Source organism: Chiloscyllium plagiosum, chromosome 38 (genome assembly GCF_004010195.1).
Source record: "Chiloscyllium plagiosum isolate BGI_BamShark_2017 chromosome 38, ASM401019v2, whole genome shotgun sequence".
NCBI lineage: Eukaryota > Metazoa > Chordata > Chondrichthyes > Orectolobiformes > Hemiscylliidae > Chiloscyllium > Chiloscyllium plagiosum.
In genome coordinates, this window is record NC_057747.1 from 9984759 (window position 1) to 10004075 (window position 19317).

A 19317-nucleotide genomic window follows, 5' to 3' on the forward strand; every position below is an offset into this window, starting at 1 on the left:
CTGGGTGACCTCTTTGCAGTACATCTACATTCTGTCTGTAAAAATTACACTGAGCTTCCAGTTCTCTGTCACTTCAACACACCCACCCTGTTCCCTGGCCAATATCTCTGTCTCAGGCTTGCTGCAGTGCTCTAGTGAGGCTCATCACAACCTGGAAGAACAGCATCTCATTTTCCACTTGGAGGACCCTGCAGCCTTCAGGACTCCATAAACAGTTCAATAATTTTGGGGCCTGAACACCTTTTCTGTCCTTTACCCACTCCCACACATTGTCATCACATGGACTGCTTTCAGCACAGCCAATCCATTTTTCTTATAGTTCCCATTATCGGTTTTTCTCCTTCCTTAGCCTACCATTAGCTATCCCTAGCCTACCTTAGCCTACCATTACTTATATGTCTCTGGGGTCCATCTCCACTTATTCAGTCACTCCTTTTAGCACACACACCCCACCCCCTATCTTCAGTATATATCCCAGCTTTTCCAACCTATCAGTTCTGAAGAAGGGTCAGTGAAGAAGAGTCGAAATGTTGACTGTTTTCTCTCCACAGATGCTGCTAGATTTGCTGAGTTCCTCCAGCAATTTGTTTTTGTTTCAGATTTCCTTTTAATGGAGCAGGTATTTTTGGAAAAGGAGATAGAACCAGTTTTAGTAATTACAGAAACCAGAAATATTTTCTTTCAAACGTTATACTAGGGTGGGAATTGAAGCTGAATTGATGTCATGCACATGGACTTTAGGATACCCTCTGCGATGGTACCAACTGGAATATTATTGGGGAAAATTAAGACTAATGCATCTGGGGAAGGGTCACAAATCTCATTAAAATGACAGGGGTGGCACAGTGGCTCAGTGGTTAGCACTGCTGCCTCACAGCGCCAGGGACCCGGGTTCCATTTCACACTCGGGTGACTGTCTGTGTAAAGTTTGCACATTCTCCCAGTGTCTGCATGGATTTCCTCTAGGTGCTCCGGTTTCCTCCCACAGTCCAAAGATGAGCAGATTAGGCGGATTAGCCATGGGAAAAGCAGAGTAACAGGGATGGGTGGGGGGAGGGGGAGGTGGAGGTGTCTGGATGGGATGCTCTTCGGAGGGTAGGTGTGGACATATTGGGTTGAGTAGCCTACTCCCACACAGTACGGAGTCAATGATTCTATGAAAATTGAAAAACAAAAGAGGCATGAAGGGCAGCATTATAAAATGGTTGGAAGTGAATAATAGCATCCTTGAGAGTTTAGCTCACAGCCAGTTCTGTTCACTGTGGGCAGGAGATTCTGAGGCATGAGCACATATTCCAGAGTTCTACTTCACTGGAGTACCACACTGTCAGGTAAAATATTATACTGAGGAACCAACTGGCCCCTTTGATTTAAAACATCTCCTGGCACAATTGGAAGAAGAACAGTACTTTGAATTAATAATTAGACAAATAATTGATGTTTTAATGGTTATAAAGTATTTTGAAAAGCTCTGAGGTTTTGTAAGGTTCTATATCAACACAAGTTATTTCCTTTGGATGCATTCTTACAAGATATAATGTCAACATGTGCACATGATACAAAAATAGCAAATATGGTTAATTTTTTATAAAGGCCAAGGGAAGCTACAAAGGGAGAATGATAAAAGGAGAACCAGGTAAGAGGAAAGCGATTCTTTTCAAGCAAAGCAGCAGTGATTATATTTCCAGTATGATGGACAATCACAGAATGGCCTGAGGAAGCAGGCCATTCCACCCATCTAATCCACACTGACCCTCTGAAGAAGCATGCCACTCAGACCCACCCCCCTCCCCTATCCCTGTAACCTTGCATTTCCCAATGGCCAATCCATCCTGACCTGCACATCTTTGGACTGTGGGAGGAAACTGGAGCACCCAGAAGAAACCCATGCAGACACGTGGTGAACATGCAAACTCCACACAGTCCCCCGAGGGTGGAATCGAACCCAGGTCCTGGCACTGTGAGGCTGCAGCACTACCCACTGAGCCACCCCTTTTGCAAGTGTTGGGGAAACAGTTCACAGGATATTAAAATCAGCATCTCAGGTTGACATGGTCTTAAAACAAATCCAATGCCATTCTGATTTTTGTCAGAAGAGACAACTATGAGGATCTGTAGTATCAGATCTTGGTCTCTAGCACAATCTATACCAAAGATTGTGATTCCATTTTTTTTAAGTGGACCTGCATGATAAAAGTCTTAAAAGACAGTCCATTAATCATGAACAAAATATTGACTCTCATTTTAATTATTTTAAAGAACACCATTTCCTCAAGCAATAGCTGTCCAACATGGGGAGTTAAATCATTCAATAGAGTGCAAGTGGCTGATGAGAATTAACATCTCAGTTAAGTATCATCGTCAAGGTTAATGTTTCCAAATTGTGCACAGAACTGAGCTTTAAAATCAGCTACTGAATGAAGACTTAATGTAACACTTCCAATTGTTGTATTGTGAGGAGGATTCAAAGAGGTTTCAAGGGGATTTGAACTTGCTGAGTGTGTCGTCAAAAATATGTTTGAAATAACTCTACAGAGGCAGCTATCCTGTCACCAAGTCACCTTTTAGAAAGGAAATTATTGAGCTGGAGAGGGTTTAGAAGAGTTTACCAGGATGTTCCTGGATATGGAAGGTTTGAGTTATACAGAAAGGCTGGATAGACTGGGACTTTTTTCACTGGAGATTGAGAGGTGACCTTACAGAGGCTTATAAAATCATGAGGAGTATAGATCAGGTGAATGGCAGATGTATTTTCACTAGGGTGAGGGAGTTCAAAACTAGGGGGCATATTTGTAAAGTGAGAGAACAGAGAATTTAAAAAAGACTTGGGGACCAATTTTTCACACAGCGGGTAGTTCGCATGTGGAATGAACTTTCTAAGGAAGTGGTGGATGTGGACACAATTTACAACATTTAAAAGAAACTTCGGTAAGAATATGAATAAGAAAGGTTTGGAGGGATATGGGCCAAGGGCAGGCAGGTGGGACTAGTTTAGTTTGGGATTATGTTCGGCATGGACTGAAGGGTCTACATCCACGCTGTATGGCTCTATGACTATGACTATAAATAGACCTTGAGCTTAGTACTACCTCAGAGTCAGATACTACCTCTGACACTCACTCATTTGATATGTCAGCTAGGGCTCCCTTACTGAACCAGATTAAAAGTTCCAATCAGGCATCTCATAATCTACAATATCAGGCTGACTGACCTCGTAACAATCACTACAATGGCAGATGGAGTATAATGTAGATAAGTGTAAGAATGTGCACTTTGATAGGAGGACACATGGGCAGAGGGTGAATTTGTAAAAAGAAATTATTCATGGGGACATTCAACAAGGGAAACATCGTCTCTAAAAATAACATGGAAGAAACTATAAGAAGCTGCTCCTCAACCACAGCCACGAACCTCCCCAACCTCCCCAACCCCTCTCACCTACCCGCTAAATTTAAACCTGAGACTGAGATCTGAGATGCAGTAAAAATGGTATTAATTGCCAGGTTAAAATAATATAACTTTGTGCAGGTGATGGAAATGCATCAGCTGTGACCTCAACAATTTAGAAAATATGTTTGGGGGATGGCTTTACGTGTGTAGAAGTGTCTGTCAGTTATTTTAAGAAAAGCGTTCGCTGCTAACCTGTGCCAATTAAAAGCTGTCATGTTGAGAAAAGTAATGCTTTTGTTGTGTATTGTGGTTTAATATTTAATGCAGGGTTGATGATTGTTGGGGATATTGATGAAATCTTCCAAGTTTGTGTGAGAATCTAAATATCCCCATACATGGACACAAACACAGAATGTTATGACATGACTCTATCAACTAACAAAACAGATGGTCAGAATGAAGAAGGAGCCACCGAAAATTAAAAACCCAAAGAAAGAAGGTGCATCCTGAAAGGAACTTTTTAAACTGGTGGAAAATTGGGAAGGACTGATATCCAATCTGACCTAGGTTCCCTTTGATATATAGTCACTGAAACCAACATGTAGGCACAGAAAGCAATTAGCAAGGCAAATGGAAATAATGGAGAATAGCCAATGTTGTCTGGGGTATAAAACAGGCAATTAGGATAACTGGGGAAATTGCAGGCTGGTGAATCTTACATCAGTGGTAGGGAAATTGTTGGAGAAGATTCTTAGGGATGGGATTCATTCACATTTGGAAAAGTATGGGTTGATCAGCGACAGGCAGCATGACTTTGTGTGGGGGAGATCGTGTCTCACAAACTTGATTAAGCTTTTTGAGGAAGTGACGAAGAAGATTGATGATGGCAAGACAGTAGATGTTGTCTCCATGAACTTTAGCAAGGCGTTTGACAAGGTCTCTCATGGCAAGATGACATGGAAGGTGAAGTAACATGGGATCCGCAAAGAGCTGGTCAGATGGATACAGAACCAGCTTGGTCATGGAAGACAGACAGTAGGATTGGAGGAGTGTTTTTTTCTGACTGGAGATCTATGACCAGTTATGTTTTGCAGGGATCAGTGCCGGGGCTCCCATTGTTTGTAACATATATAAGCAATTTGGAGGAGAATGTACGTGGCCTAATTGGTAAGTTTGCAGACGACACAAAGGTTGGGGGAGCTGCAGATAGAGAGAGTATAGCACGATATAGATAGATAGGCTGGAGACTTGGGCAGAGAAATAGCAGATGGAATTTAATCCAGACAAATGTGAGGTAATACAATTTGGAAGCTCTAATGCAGGAGGGAAGTTACCAGTAACATGGCAGAACCCTTAGAATCATTAACGTTCAGAGGGATCAAGACATTCAGGTCCACAGTTCCCTGAAAGTGACAACACAGATGAATAAGGATCAAGAAGACATATTGCATGCTTGCTTTCATCAGCTGGGGCACAGTCATATTGCACTTGTATAGAACTTTAGTTAGGCCACATTTGGAATATTTTGTATAGTTCGGTCACCACACTACCAGAAGGAGGTGGAAGCTTTGGAGAGGGTACAGAAAAGATTTACCAAGATGTTCCCTGGTTTGGAGGGTAATATCTGAGGAGAGATTGGACAAACTTGGTTTTACTTGAATATTGGAAGCTGAGGGGCAACCTGATAGAAGTTTACAAAATCATGCAAGGCAAGGATAGAACGGATAGTCAGGGTCTTTTTCCCAGGGTAGAAATGTCAATCACCAGGGGACATAGGTTTAACGTAAAAGTTGGGGGGAAACGTGAGAGACAGGGATTTTTACATAAAGGGTGATAAGTGCCTGGCATGCACAGCCAGAGAAGGTGATAGAAGAAGATACATAGATAGAAGAAGATGTTTAAGAGGCACCTTGACAGATACATGAATAGACAGGGGAATAGAGGGATACGGACCACATAGGAGGCAGGAGGTTTTCAATTTAGAAAGGTATCATGTGTTGGCACAGACTTGGTAGACCTGGGTTCTGTTCCTGTACTGCACTCTTCTTTGTTATGTTGGCCTTTATTGCAAGGGTAATTGGGTACAGGAGTCATGACGTCTTGCTACAATTAGACACACCATTGGTGAGATGCATCTGAAATATTACATGCAGCTTTAGACCCCTTACCCAAGAGAGGATACACTTGTCACAGAGGCGTGCACCAAATTAATCCCCAAGATTACGGGATGGTCCTATGTGAAATCAAAAAGACCTGACCTAAATTCTTGAGCGCTTAATTGGTTGAAACTTACAGAATTCTGCAAGTGAAGAAGGCATTTGGTATGCTTTCCTTTATTGGTCAGAGTATTGAGTACAGGAGTTGAGAGGTTATGTTGTGGCTATACAGGTCATTGGTTAGTCCACTTTTGGAATATTGTGTGTAATTCTGGTCTCCTTCCTATCGGAAAGATGTTGTGAACCTTGAAAGGGTTCAGAAAAGATTTAAAAGGATGTTGCCAGGGTTTGAGCTATAAGGAGAGGTTGAATAGGCTAGGGCTGTTTTCCCTGGAGCGTTGGAGGCTGAGGGATGACCTTATAGAGGGTTATAAAATCATGAGGGGCATGGTTAGGATAAATAGACAAGGTCTTTTCCCTGAGGTGGGGGAGTCCAGAACTAGAGGGCATAGGTTTAGGGTGAAAGGGGAAAGATATAAAAGAGACCTGTTTCCGTGTTGTACATCTCTATGACTGTAAGTGCTAAATAAAGTAGAAAGGACTTTCAGCCTTGCTGGAGGCTTGTCTCAAAAGGGGACATGGTCTCAGAAAAAAAAGGAGCAAGCCTTTAGGGCTGAGATGAGAATGAATTTGAAGTTTTAGTGAATACTTAGCATTGGCCATCTCAGAGGGCTGAAGAAGGGCTTATGCCCGAAATGTCGATTCTCCTGTTCCTTGGATGCTGCCTGACCTGCTGCGCTTTTCCAGCAACACATTTTCAGCTCTGATCTCCAGCATCTGCAGTCCTCACTTCTTCCATCTCAGAGGACTGCAGAGGTTCAGTCATTGAGCATGCTGATAGAGTTCTAGAATTCAAAGACATCAAGGGATATGGGGATAGTTCAAGAAAGTGGTATTGAGGTAAGATGGTCTAGAGTAGCAGATCAGGCTCGAGGAACTTTCTACAAAGACTTTATTTTGGGTATTCCATGCACAATCAGGCTGTATATGAGAAAAGTATTATTGATACTTTAGAAAGAATACAACATGCATTCACCAATATGCTGCCTTGTATTAAGGAAAACTGGAACCATTCAAGGCTTTCCTCATGACAATGATGTAAACTAGGTGACAATGGTCCAGAAGTGTTTACTATTGAGAAAGAATTTGGCAAAGACTTCTCAAGCAAAAGTTTTCAACAAGAGTCAAGAATGCTTAGATACCAAACCAGTGAGCATTATCACCTCTTTTACGAGGGAGTTGTGTGGCTGTAGGATTCACTTCCACAGAGAGTGACTGAAGCAGAAACAAAGTCAACAATGAAGACTTGATTTGAATAGCTGAATGGAAAAGGAGGGAATAGGAATTCAAGAACAAAATGGGTAAACTGTGAACAGTACTTTTCCGTTGCTCAGAGAATAATGTGGACTGAAGTGATGGGCTAAAATTTTACGTTATCGCAGGGCAGCATGGTGACTCAGCTGCCTTACAGTGCTTGGGACCCAGGTTCAATTCCAGCCTCAGGAAACGTTATCCTGAAGAAGGGCTTATGCCCGAAACGTCGATTCTCCTGCTCCTTGGCTGCTGCCTGACCTGCTGCGCTTTTCCAGCAACACATTTTTCAGCTCTTTCCTCCCACAGTCCAAAGATGTGTGGGTTAGGGGGACTGACCATGCTAAATTACCCATTGTATCCAGAGATGTGCAGGCTAAATGGATTAACCATGGGAAATGCAGGATTATAGGGTAGCGGGCTGTGACTGGGTGAGGGTTGGTGTGGACTCGCTGGGCCAAATGTCCTGCTTCCACACTATAAGGATTCTAATTGTACACTGGAGCTGACAGAGGCCTGAAATCAGGGCTTGAACACAAACTGAATAGCGAAGACAAAATTTGAGACAAGGAGATCCAAGTAAGAGGATGGGACTGACGAGTATGATGGTGGGGTAAATACAGTGTCATGGAAACAACTTGCAATAACAAACAAATTTTGCAGAAATTATTTGATGTGTTTAAGCCTTTCCTTACAAAGTGATAATGTTTTAAGTTATATTATTGAGAAACAAATTGAAAACAGTGAAAACAATCATTTAAATCTCAATGCCTGTCAGTGAGTGGGGGAACATTGTGTCTGTCACTAATGGTTTGCACTCAAACTAAAAGGCTTGAAACAGGAAGACAGTTGCACAATACTAAGGATGAGAGACCTTGGATTATATCATTTTCACTACTGCTTAAAGCTTTCCTCCACCTGTTGCTATAGCAGTCAGTATGAAACGCCACCAAAGGATAGGCAGCTTTTACCTTTTTTGACATCCTAACACCCGAGAAAAGATACCGCAGGTTTTTTCAAAGAAACATAGAAAATAGCAGAAGTAGGCCATTCAGCCCTTCGAAGAAGGCAGAGAATGTCTTCAAAGTGCCCTCGCCATCCCCTTTATCTGCAACTCGCCCCACACCCACCCCACTCCTGAAGAAGGGTTACACCCGAAACGTTGACTTCTCCACCTCCTGATGCTGCCTGGCTTGCTGTGTTCTTCCAGCCGCCTTCCTGTCTATTCAGCCCTTTGAGCCTATTCCGCCATTCAATATGATCATAGCCGACCCCATTCTTGCTTTCGCCCAATAGCCTTTGATCCCTTTAGCGAAGAACTATATAAAACGCCTTCTTGAAAACATTCAATGTTTTGGCCTCAACCACTTTCTGTGACAGAGACTTTCACGGGCTCCCCACTCTCTCGTTAAGAATCTTCTCGATGCCTCACTGACCATTTCCTGGTAAGGTTTTGGTACAGGCAACTGCTCAGGACAGTTGATTCTAGTTTTGGGATTTCAATTGCTGGGATAATTTGCCAATGCTTTATCAGCTTGCCATTGGGAAAGCTGGCAATCAGACTCTGTTTAAAGGCTTCCCATCAACTTCAAGGGTCGTTCCATATGGGCTCAAGGCCCTCCTTGACCAAACACCAAGAAACAGGTGGCACGGTGGTTAGCACTGCTGCCTCACAGCGCCAGAGACCCAGGTTCAATTCCTACCTCAGGCGACTGTGTGGAGTTTGCACGTTCTCCCCCGTGTCAGCGTGGGATTCCTCCGGATGCTCCAGTTTCCTCCCACAGTCCAAAAATAACGTGCAGGTTAGGTGAATTGGCCACGCTAAGTTGCCCATAGTGTTAGATGTAGGGGAGTGGGTCTGGGTGGGTTGCTCTTCGGCGGGTCGGTGTGGACTTGTTGGGCCGAAGGGCCTATTGCCACACTAAGTAATCTTAACAAACCCTTCCAGCTTTTCCCTTCCTGAAAGGCCATCTTTGACTTTAGTTTTCCAAATTTCTTTGACAAGCTTTTGTGCAAGTAACAAACAGCGCTCCCACTGTTCAGGGGCAAGAAGCACTTTTCTGCAAATTGTCGAGATCCACATGTGGGATTTGACAAACACTTGCGGCAATAATGATCCAAGATGGTGTCAGCAGCTTGTTGGCGGCAAACAATCATTAACTGTAGAGTTTATCCCTCAGCAACACAGATGGTACACAGGAAGGCAACAAATGCATCATTAATGAGGGCTTTATTGGAGGGCGTTCAGTTTAATGTGACATTAGTGATCCGCAAGGCTCCTTGGATTGAAGAAAGTTGCATTTGGAAGAGATACTCTGGAATTGCTATTGCTCAGAAGCTGTCAGGAAAGCTAACCACCCTCCTCTGCAGCTGGTAAACTGCAGGGGGCTTTGGCTGCCTGAATTCGACCGAGTGGAAACTGCTGAGAGCACTCAGCACAATTACTGAGTTTAATAGAAAGTCTCATGATAGAGAACCACAAAGTGAAGTTGGGATAGTGGCTTTATTTTAATCAGGGATTGGATTCCAGTTTCATTGCCAAAGACGCAAAAGTCCCTGTTTGATTCTTGAGCCTTCTTCAAAAAGTGGGAAGTCTGTGTGAGATTGGCTGGGATCTGAATCCGAGACACCCTGGCACTGAGCCCAGAATTCGCTCGACAAAGGTACCTTAAACAAAATGACATGTGGCTCATGCAAAGAAAGATGCAAATCAGCTTTGTGTCTGTTAAATTAGTAACAAGATTGGGAAACATATTTGCCTGATCAGCTACTTTCCATCATGGAGAATGCAGATTGCCCCCAGCCATGAGGTATTTGCACGGTGCCTTTGCAATGAGAAACTGTTTAGAGAATATTTTACTGAGGTTTACCTCTGATTCCTTTGGTGGCTCAGTGGATAAATGCTGAGTTATTTAATTCCTGATTGGAACTCTGCTCTCTGCAGATATCCTCAGTGATTCCATGTTTAGTCAGCCCATGCTCTCATTTCTAATTTTCTTTTATTAATCAATTCATTCACAAGATGTGAGTATTGCTGGCTAGACCGACGTTATTGCCCACCCCTTGTTGCCCTTGAATTGAATTGAATTGAATTGAATTGAATTAACTTTATTGTCACATGTACTCACATGAGTCTAGTAAAATGTTTACAAGTCACCAAAGGTAGCTAGGGTACAGGAGAAGGTGGTGGTGAATTTTCTCCCTGAACCACTGCCATTTATTTGGTGCAGGTATACTCACAAAACTGTTAAGGAGAGAGTTCCAGGATTTTGACCCAGTGAGAGTGAAGGAAAGGTGATATCTTTCCATGTCAGGATGGTGACTGTCTTGGAGAGGAACTTGCAGGTGGTGGTGTTCCCATGTATCTGCTGCACTTGTCCTTCTAGACGGAAGTGGTTGTGGGTTTGGAAGGTGCTGTTGAAGGAGCCTTGGTGAATTTCTGCAGCACATCTAGTGCATGGTACACTGCTGCTACTGAGGGTCAGTGGTTGAGGAAGTGCATGTTTATGGATGTGGTGCTGGCCAATTTGTCCTGGATGGTGTCAAGCTTCTTGAGTGTTGTTGGAGCTGCACTCATCGTGGCAAGTGGTGAGTATTCCGTCACACTCCTGACTTGTACCTTTTCGATGATGGATAGGTTTCGGGGAGTTGGGAGATGAGTTACTCACTGCAGGATTCCTTGCTCTTGCAGCCACAGTATTTACATGGAGAAAGTGAAGATTGCAGATTCTGGAGATTCGAGTCAAAACATGTGATGCTGGAAAAGCACAGCCAGTCAGGCAGCATCTGAGGAGCAGGAGAGTTGGCGTTTCGAGCATAAGGTCTTACAAACACCTCATCTACTCTCAATGGGTTCGTTGCTCTCAATGTGGCCTCCTCTACACTGGGGAGACAGGACGCCAATTGCGGAATGTTTCAGGTAATATCTCTGGGACACATGTACTCAATAACCTCCCCGTCCTGTGGCCCCCTTCCCCTCCCACTTCTCCAAGGACATGCAGTCCTGGGCCTCCTCCACCACCAAATCCTAGCCACCTGACGACCGAAGGAAGAATACCTCATCTTCTGCTTTGGGACCCTCCAACAACCCGGACTTGATGTCAACTTCACCAGTTTCCTCATCTCCCATTCCCCCACCTCATCCCTGATCCAACCCTCCAACTCGGCACCGCCCTCATGACCAGTCCATCTTCCTTCCCACTTATCCGCCCCACCCTCCACTCTGACCTATCACTTTCAACCCCACCTTCATCTACCTATCGCATTCCTAGCTACCTTTCTCTCAGCCCCACCGCCCTCCCATTTTTCTCTCAGTCCCTCTGCTACCCCCCACCTCATTCCTGATGAAGAGCTCATGCTCACAACGTCGATTCTCCGGCTCCTCCGATGCTGCCTGACCTGCTGTGCTTTTCCAGCATCACACTCTCGACTCGTTTCAGTGACACCCACATTGGAACAACCAAATAAAAAACTGGAAGCATGTTCACTCATGTGCGACTCCAGTGGCCTGATAGCAAGCACTTTCCAACAAATCTTTCTCTAAAAATGTTTCTTCTGATCTATCCCCCTTTATGGTCCTTTTAAGGGGGGGGGTGCAATTAGCTCAGGTGGCTCAACAGCAGGTTTCTGATGCAGAGTCACATCAACCACATGGGTTCAATTCCTGAGGTTCCCATGAAGGACTCTCCTTCACAAGCTCTCCCCTTGCCTGAGGCGTGGTGACCCTCAGGTTAAACCAGCACCAGCTGTCTCTCTCTCTCTCTCTGAGAGAGCAGCCCTATGGTTTGGTAAGACTGCAGCAACTTTACCTTTAACTGAGATCACAATCTGTTGCCTTTGACTTGAGTGAATGGGAACAAATCATTAAACAATTTTTTGAAAAGTACCACGGACAATGAAAATGCTGGAAAAACTCAGCAGGACTGGCAGTAACTGTGGATGGAAAAGAATGACCATTTCCATTCAATGATCTTTCATCAGATTGGGGTGGGGGAATGTCCTAAAGTTCAGGAACTCACCAAGTTACCAGAGTTGCTCCGGGGTAACAGCATATGATAGACTAGAGTTGAAGACCACAGGCTGCAAGTTTCCTTTATAGAATCCCTAAGTGTGGAAATAGGCCCTTCGGTCCACCAAGTCCACACCGACCCTCCAAAGAGTAACCCACCCAGACTCATTCCCCTACCCTATTATTCTACATGTACCCTGACTAATGCACCTAACCTACACATCCCTAAACACTTTGGCATGGCCAATTCACCTAACCTGCACATCTTTGGATTGTGGGAGGAAACCCATGCAGACACGGGGAGAAATTGCAAACTCCACACAGACAGTCACCTGAGGCTGGGATCAAACCCAGGTGTGAGGCAGCAGTGTTGACCATTGAGCCACTATGGCTCCCTTCCTGAAAGGGAGTTGTGAACCAGGTACGTTTTTGCAATTCAGTACCATTCATGGGCGGCATAACAGATCCAAATTTTACCAGGGTAGAATTTGACCTGGAAAACCACAGCCGGTCAGGCAGCATCCGGAGGAGGAAGAGAATTGACGTTTTAACCTAAGCCCTTCATCAGGAATGAGGCTTGTGGCCAAAGGGGGCTGAGAGATAAAAGGGAGGGGGGTGGGGCTGGGGGATAGGTAACTGGAAATGCAATAGGTGAAGGCAATGCCCATGGAATTCCCACATCCATGAAAATTTGACGGGAAAGTGAAAATTAAAATAGGAATTGCTGGGAGAAGCCCAGCAGGTCTGGCACGGATCTGTGGAGACAGAAACAAAGTTAAGCAATTCAAGTTCAATGGGACTTTTGTTCAGAATTGAAAGGGGATGAAAATGGTGAGCTTTATGCAGTTTACAGAGGGAGGAGAGAGTGAAATAGATGCTGAAGGTACCCAGAGAAAAAGACAAAGGCAGTGCTAATGGTGGTAAAGGACTAACAGAGACCTAAAATAGGTGTTAATGGTAAGTCAATGACAGGGATGTCTGATAGGTGTTGATGGTGAGTATGCAAAAGAGAAAATTCTGCTAGTTAAATCAAAAAGACGCAAAAAGACACTGCCCTTGGGGTGAGAGAATCAAATTGGAGGGCAGAGGTTAATGTTTGAAGTTGTTAAATATCATGCTGGAGACTGCAAAATGCCGAAGCAGAAAATAAGGTGTTGGTCCTCTAGCTTGTGGTGAGGCTTTGATGGAACACAGTAGCAGGCCCAAGACAGAAATCTTAGTAAGAGAGAAAGATGGTTTATTGAAAAAAGGAATTACAATTTTTCAATGACAAGTAAAGTCTGTGGCTCAGACTGAAAGGGTCAGAACTTTGGCTCCCACTGGGCCTGAAATGGAAATGGCAGAGTCCGTCTCTCTCCCAGTTATGGGTCACTTTTGTGGAGGTGGGATAGGAGTAGTATGGAGGGAAGGGTGAAGCAGAGCTACCCCATATCCACACACGATAGGTGACTGACACCTCTTACCTGTGGCCCAGTTTGACCAATTATCCACAGCCACCCAAGATGCACCAACTGGCCTCCAGGTCCCTGCAGCGAGCATGAACAAGTTTAGGTGGTGGACGCAGCCAGTGACCCAGCCAGGCCTCGAGTCAACACTGGGAAACATTCCTGACCTCTGTTGGTCAGCACCGGAGGGAGAAGTCCCAACCACAATACTAACACTTGTGAAGATGCTGTTCCTTTAACAAGGTTACCCTGCAGAGGGTTTGTAAACGCAGAGACTCCAGGAGGTCTAGGTTTGAATGGGTTTAAGAGCCAGTTTGATTATAACTAATAGATACTGCCTTAGGCAAAAGGGTTTCGAGTTAAAAAATAAAACACTTATACATTGAAAGGGCAGTGGCCAGTTCTCTCAGCTCAGCTTTTCTCTGGTTTGGTTTGGTTTTAACAAGCAGTCAGTGCTGAAGCTGCTAGACTCAAAGAAGCAGGTCCATGCTGATCCTCCCTCTCTCTGACATCTCTCCTGGAAGACCCTGTGTTTGATTTTAACTTTTGTGCCAAGGGGTGTTTATGGGGATTGTTGCAAGTATTTGGAACAGCATCATTAAGTTGGGATAATCTGTTGGGCTTTTGGATAGGTTGTTATTCTGTATTCTGCTCTCTTTTGTTTGCGTTTCATTTGGTAACCTGTAAATAAATTCCGTTTGTTTAAAACTAAGTGGTTGGGCCAACTGCATCATTCCTGGATTATCCACTATACACCTGCTTAAAACAGCTAGCAACGTTAGGGTCTGGGCTGCTTCCTTGAAAGGTTTTGAGAGGTCAGGCCTGGTCCATAACACACTTCAGCAAGGCTCTTGCTGTTAAAACACTGAGCAAATAACAAGGAGTACACTTCAGAGTGTCGGCAAGTCTTCACTAGGAGCATCCTCACACTGTACTTGGAGATGATGCTGATTAAAATCAAGCCTCTGGGTTTGAGTTTTAATTATTTAATCCAATACTGCTCACCGCAATGTTGGAAGCGAATTACAATGTACCACGTAACAGCCCAGATCTTAGCGCAGTTCATAGTCGGATTAGAGCAGGATGCAATCAGCCAGAACCAGGGAGCGGGAGATGGCCTAGCAGTAACATTGCTACACTATTAATCCAGAGACCCAGGTAATGTCCCTGGGACCCAGGTTCAAATCCTGCTGTGGAAGATGGTTATTTAAAATGTGTAATTAAGAATCTGAGGATGATGCGAAACCATTGTTAAGTGCCGGGAAAACCCTTCTGGGTTCACTAATGCCCTTTAGGGAAGGAAATTTGTCATCCTTACCCAGTCTGGCCTACATGTAACTCCAGACACGTAGCAAAGTGGTTGACTCTTCAACTGCTCTCTAGGCAATTGGGGATGGGCAATAAATGTTGGCCTAGCCAGTGACACTCTCATCCCATGAATAAATAAGAAAGGAACAATTGCAAAGACTAATTTTGTATCACTGACCTCCGCCGTACTTCCCAGCACCAGCTGAACCAGCTTCCTTAAGCAGGTGCTTGCTGGGGGCAGTCCCAAGTTCTGCCGATGCGTTTCACAGGTATTTACGATGGTCTCCAAGGATACTCTCTTGTGTGGCAGGTCCTCGCACATGCTCAGTAGGAGCTGGTTCAATTGGCCACTGAGCTGGACTGGCTGTGACGGGCACAACAGAGAAAAACAATTCCAGTGAGAAAGGAGAGAGAGACCCCAAAACCTGGAACCTTTACCCAAACAGTACATTATACATGCAGAGCGCTGCGATTATGATAGCACTTAACATGATGATCTTCAGTTCTTGAAAGAGAAGCAGTTAGTTAAATCTTTTAGGTTTGACAAAAGAACAATTACACACTTCCAAAACATTGCGTTAAAATGTCCTTGATTCTCTTGATGAGAGCATGTAGTTTCCCTGAAAAACATTTCGCCATTTCTAATAGCAGGAATGAATCATTATGTGGAATTTTACAGTCCCTTCAGGCACACATTTCCCCACAACCCCACCCCAGAAATGGTGGGCTATAGAACTGGGCACCATAGCATCAGCACTGTGCATGTCATGACCTGCCTCAATTTTGGCCCTTAAGTGCCGACCAAATTGCGGGCTTACGCCCAGTCAAGCGCCACCACCAGCATTTTACATGTGGCCCGAGGGTCCCCAAGGTAGTTCCGAAGTACCAGACTTATTATATTGTCGGGCAGAATGGCCCATCTTTGATGAGCAGTGCGACTAGCTCAAACAGTTACCATGGCTCACTGTTCACTGGGGCCATAAATAGTGCCCACTAAATTGGCCTCAAGCATTTAGAGACAGACTGACTCTCTGATGAGGGTGGAAGTCCTACCCATAGACAGGCAATAGCCTAGTGATATGATTGCTGTCTATTCATTCAGAGACCCTTTCAATGTTCAACTGTCCCAGGTTCAAATCCAACCATGCTAGATGGAATTTGAATTCAATTAAAATCTGGAATTAAGATGTTAATAATGATTATTATTATAAATCAATTGTTAGAAAATCCATTTAGTTTAGATTAGAGTAGGTTCCCTGCAGTATGGAAACAGGCCCTTCAGCCCAAAAAGTCCACACCGAACCTCCAAAGAGTAACCCACCCAGACCCATTCCCCTATATTTACCCCTGACTAATGCACCTATACTATGGGCAATTCAGCATGGTCAATCCACCTAACCTGCACATCTTTGGACTGTGGGAGGAAACTAAAGCACCCGGAGGAAACCCATGCAGACACGGGGAGAATGTGTAAACTCCACACAGACAGTCCCCTTCTGGGTAATCCAAGATGGAGGATGGGAAAAATTTCTGGCTGGAAGAGCTGCTCCTTTTTTGAGGTATTTTAGGTGCTGGAGGTAATTTCCTCGAATTCCAGGAGCAACAATTACTGTTTTATATGCTGTTGTATCGTTTGGGAACTTTGGAAAATAAAAAGTCAAAACAACAGCAATTTTAAAAGGGAAAAGAACAGACAAATGAAGCACATGGTGAGGTCAGTGCAGGAGAGAAAGAGAGAAAGAAACGGACACTGCCTTTGCTGTTTGAATCCATGTATCGCTGGACATCAGAGTGCGTCTGGGAAAATTAACAAACAGTGAAATTTACAACTGATCTTGGAGGCACAGTTGGGTGAAGTTCACAGCACAAAAGCAGGTAAGTGTATTGTTGTTTTAAGTGTGACCTACAGAAAGTCTGCAGTAGTGAGTAAAGTGGGTTCTTTCTTGATCGTATGTTTTTGGAGATACGTCTTTTGATTAAACTTAAAATATAAGCCATAACTATTAATCCAACTGGGGCAGTGTTTGTAGAGGATTAAGACGGTGTTATTTTCTGGGTTTGTAGATTGTGAAGAAGCAAAAATGGCCTTTTGTAGAGTGATATGTGCTTCTTGTCAGATATGGGAGTTTAAAGAGTGTTTAAGGGTTATAGCGGATTATATCTGCAATAAATGATGTTGGTTGCGAATCTTAACAGATCGAATGGATCCGTTAGAGAGACAGTTAGAAGCAATGAGGAATTTGCAACAGCAACAGTATGTGATGGATGGCAGTTATAGGAAGGGGGGAAAGTCTCAGACACAGTCACAGAGATGGGTTAACTCCAGGAAGGGTAAGAGGTAGGCAGCTAGTGCAGGAGTCTTTTGTGGTTATTCCGATTTCAAACAAGTATCCTGTTTTGGAAAATGTAGGGGTGATGGATTCTCGGGGGGAATATAGCACGAACAGCCAAGTTTCTGGTATTGAGACTGACTCTAATGCATCAAGGGGTACGTCAGATTCCAAGAGATCAATTGTGTTAGGGGATTCTCTAGTCCAAGGTACAGACAGACATTTCTGTGGCCAGCAGTGAAAAAGCAGAATGGTGTGTTGCTTCCCTGGTGCCAGGATCAAGGATGTCTCAGAGCGGGTGCAGAATGTTCTCACAGAGGAGAGGGGCCAGCAAGAGGTCATTGTCCACATTGGAACCAACGACATAGGAAGGGAAAAGGTTGAGAGTCTAAAGGGAGATTACAGAGAGTTAGGCAGGAATTTAAAAAGGTAGTCCTCGAGAGTAGTAATATCTGGATTACTCCCAGTGCTATGAGCTAGTGAGGGCAGGAATAGGAGGATAGAGCAGATGAATGCATGGCTGAGGAGCTGGTGTATGGGAGAAGGATTCACATTTTTGGATGATTGAAATCTCTTTTGGGGTAGAAGTGACCTGTACAAGAAGGACGGATTGCACCTAAATTGGAAGGGGACTAATATACTGGCAGGGAGATTTGCTGGAGTTGCTCGGGAGGATTTAAACTAGTAAGGTGGAGAGGTGGGACCCAGGTAGATAGTGAGGAAAGAGATCAATCTGAGACTGGTACAGTTGAGGACAGAAGCAAGTCAAACATTCAGGACAGGCAGGGACAAGGTAGGACTAATAAATTAAACTGCAATTATTTCAATGCAAGGGGCTTAACGGGGAAAGCAGATGAACTCTGAGCATGGTTAGGAACATGGGACTGGGATAGCAATTACAGAATAATGGCTCAGGGATGGGCAGGACTGGCAGCTTAATGTTCCAGGATTCAAATGCTACAGGAAGGATAGAAAGGGAGGCAAGAGAGGAGGGGGAGTGGTGTTTTTGATAAGGGATAGCATTTTGATAAGGGATAGCTGTGCTGAGGGTGGATGTTCCTGGAAATGCATCCAGGGAAGTTATTTGGGGGGAATGAGAAATAAGAAAAGGATGATCACCTTCTTGAGATTGTATTATAGACCTCCTCATAGTCAGAGGGAAATTGAGAAACAAATTTGGAAAGAGATCTCAGCTATCTGAAAGAATAATAAGGTGATTATGTTAGGGGATTTTAACTTTCCAACCATAGACTGGGACTGCCATTGTGTTAAGAGTTTAGATGGACAAGGATTTGTTAAGTGTGTACAAGAAAATTTTATGATTCAGTATGTGGATGTACCTACTAGAGAAGGTACAAAACTTGACCTACACTTGGGAAATAAGGCAGGGCAGGTGTCTGAGGTGTCAGTGGGGGAGCACTTTGGGGCCAGCGACCATAATTCTATTAGATTTAAAATAGAGATGGAAAAGGATAGACCAGATCTAAAAGTTCTAAATTGGAGAAAGGCTAATTTTGACGGTATTAGGCAAGAACTTTCAAAAGCTGATTGGGGGCAGTTGTTCACAGGTAAAGGGACGGCTGGAAAACAGGAAGCCTTCAGAAATGAGATAAAGACAATCCAGAAAAAGTATATTCCTGAAAGCAAAGGCTGGAAAGTATAGGGAATGTTGGATGACTAAAGAAATTGAGGTTTTGGTTCAGAAAAAGAAGGAAGCATAGACAGGATAGATCAATGGAATCCTTAGAAGAGTATAAAGACAATAGCAATATACTTAAGAGGGAAATCAGGAGGGCAAAACGGGGACATGAGATAGCATTGGCAAATACAATTAAGGAGAATCCAAAGGGTTTTTACAAATATAGTAAGGAAAAAAGGGTAACTAGGGAGAGAATAGGACCCCTCAAAGATCAGCAAGGCGGCCTTTGTGTGGAGCCACAGAAAATGGGGGAGATATTAAATGAATGTTTTGCATGTGACCAGTGGAGTGCCACAAGGATCGGTGCTGGGCCCTCTACCTTTTGTCATTTACATAAATGATTTGGATGCGAGCATAAGAGGTACAGTGAGTACGTTTGCAGATGATACCAAAATTGGAGGTGTAGTGGACAGCGAAGAGGGTTACCTCAGATTAAACAGGATCTGGACCAGATGGGCCAATGGGCTGAGAAGTGGCCGATGCTGCATTTTGGGAAAGCAAATCTTAGCAGGACACATACACTTAATGGTAAGTTCCTAGGGAGTGTTGCTGAACAAAGAGACCTTGGAATACAGGTTCATAGCTCCTTGAAAGTGGAGTTGCAGGTAGA

General features: G+C 44.0%; 1 protein-coding gene across 8 annotated transcripts in view; it reads right to left on the bottom strand.

The window, feature by feature from the left end:
- ptpn20 (protein tyrosine phosphatase non-receptor type 20) overlaps nucleotides 1-19317 on the bottom strand; it is a 414663-nt gene that overhangs the window by 297675 nt on the left and 97671 nt on the right. For all 8 annotated transcript variants that reach the window (XM_043678810.1, XM_043678805.1, XM_043678807.1 and 5 more), the window contains exon 5: nucleotides 14857-15042. In XM_043678810.1, the coding sequence (XP_043534745.1) occupies nucleotides 14857-15042 (186 nt within the window). The remainder of the gene's footprint in view (nucleotides 1-14856; nucleotides 15043-19317) is intronic.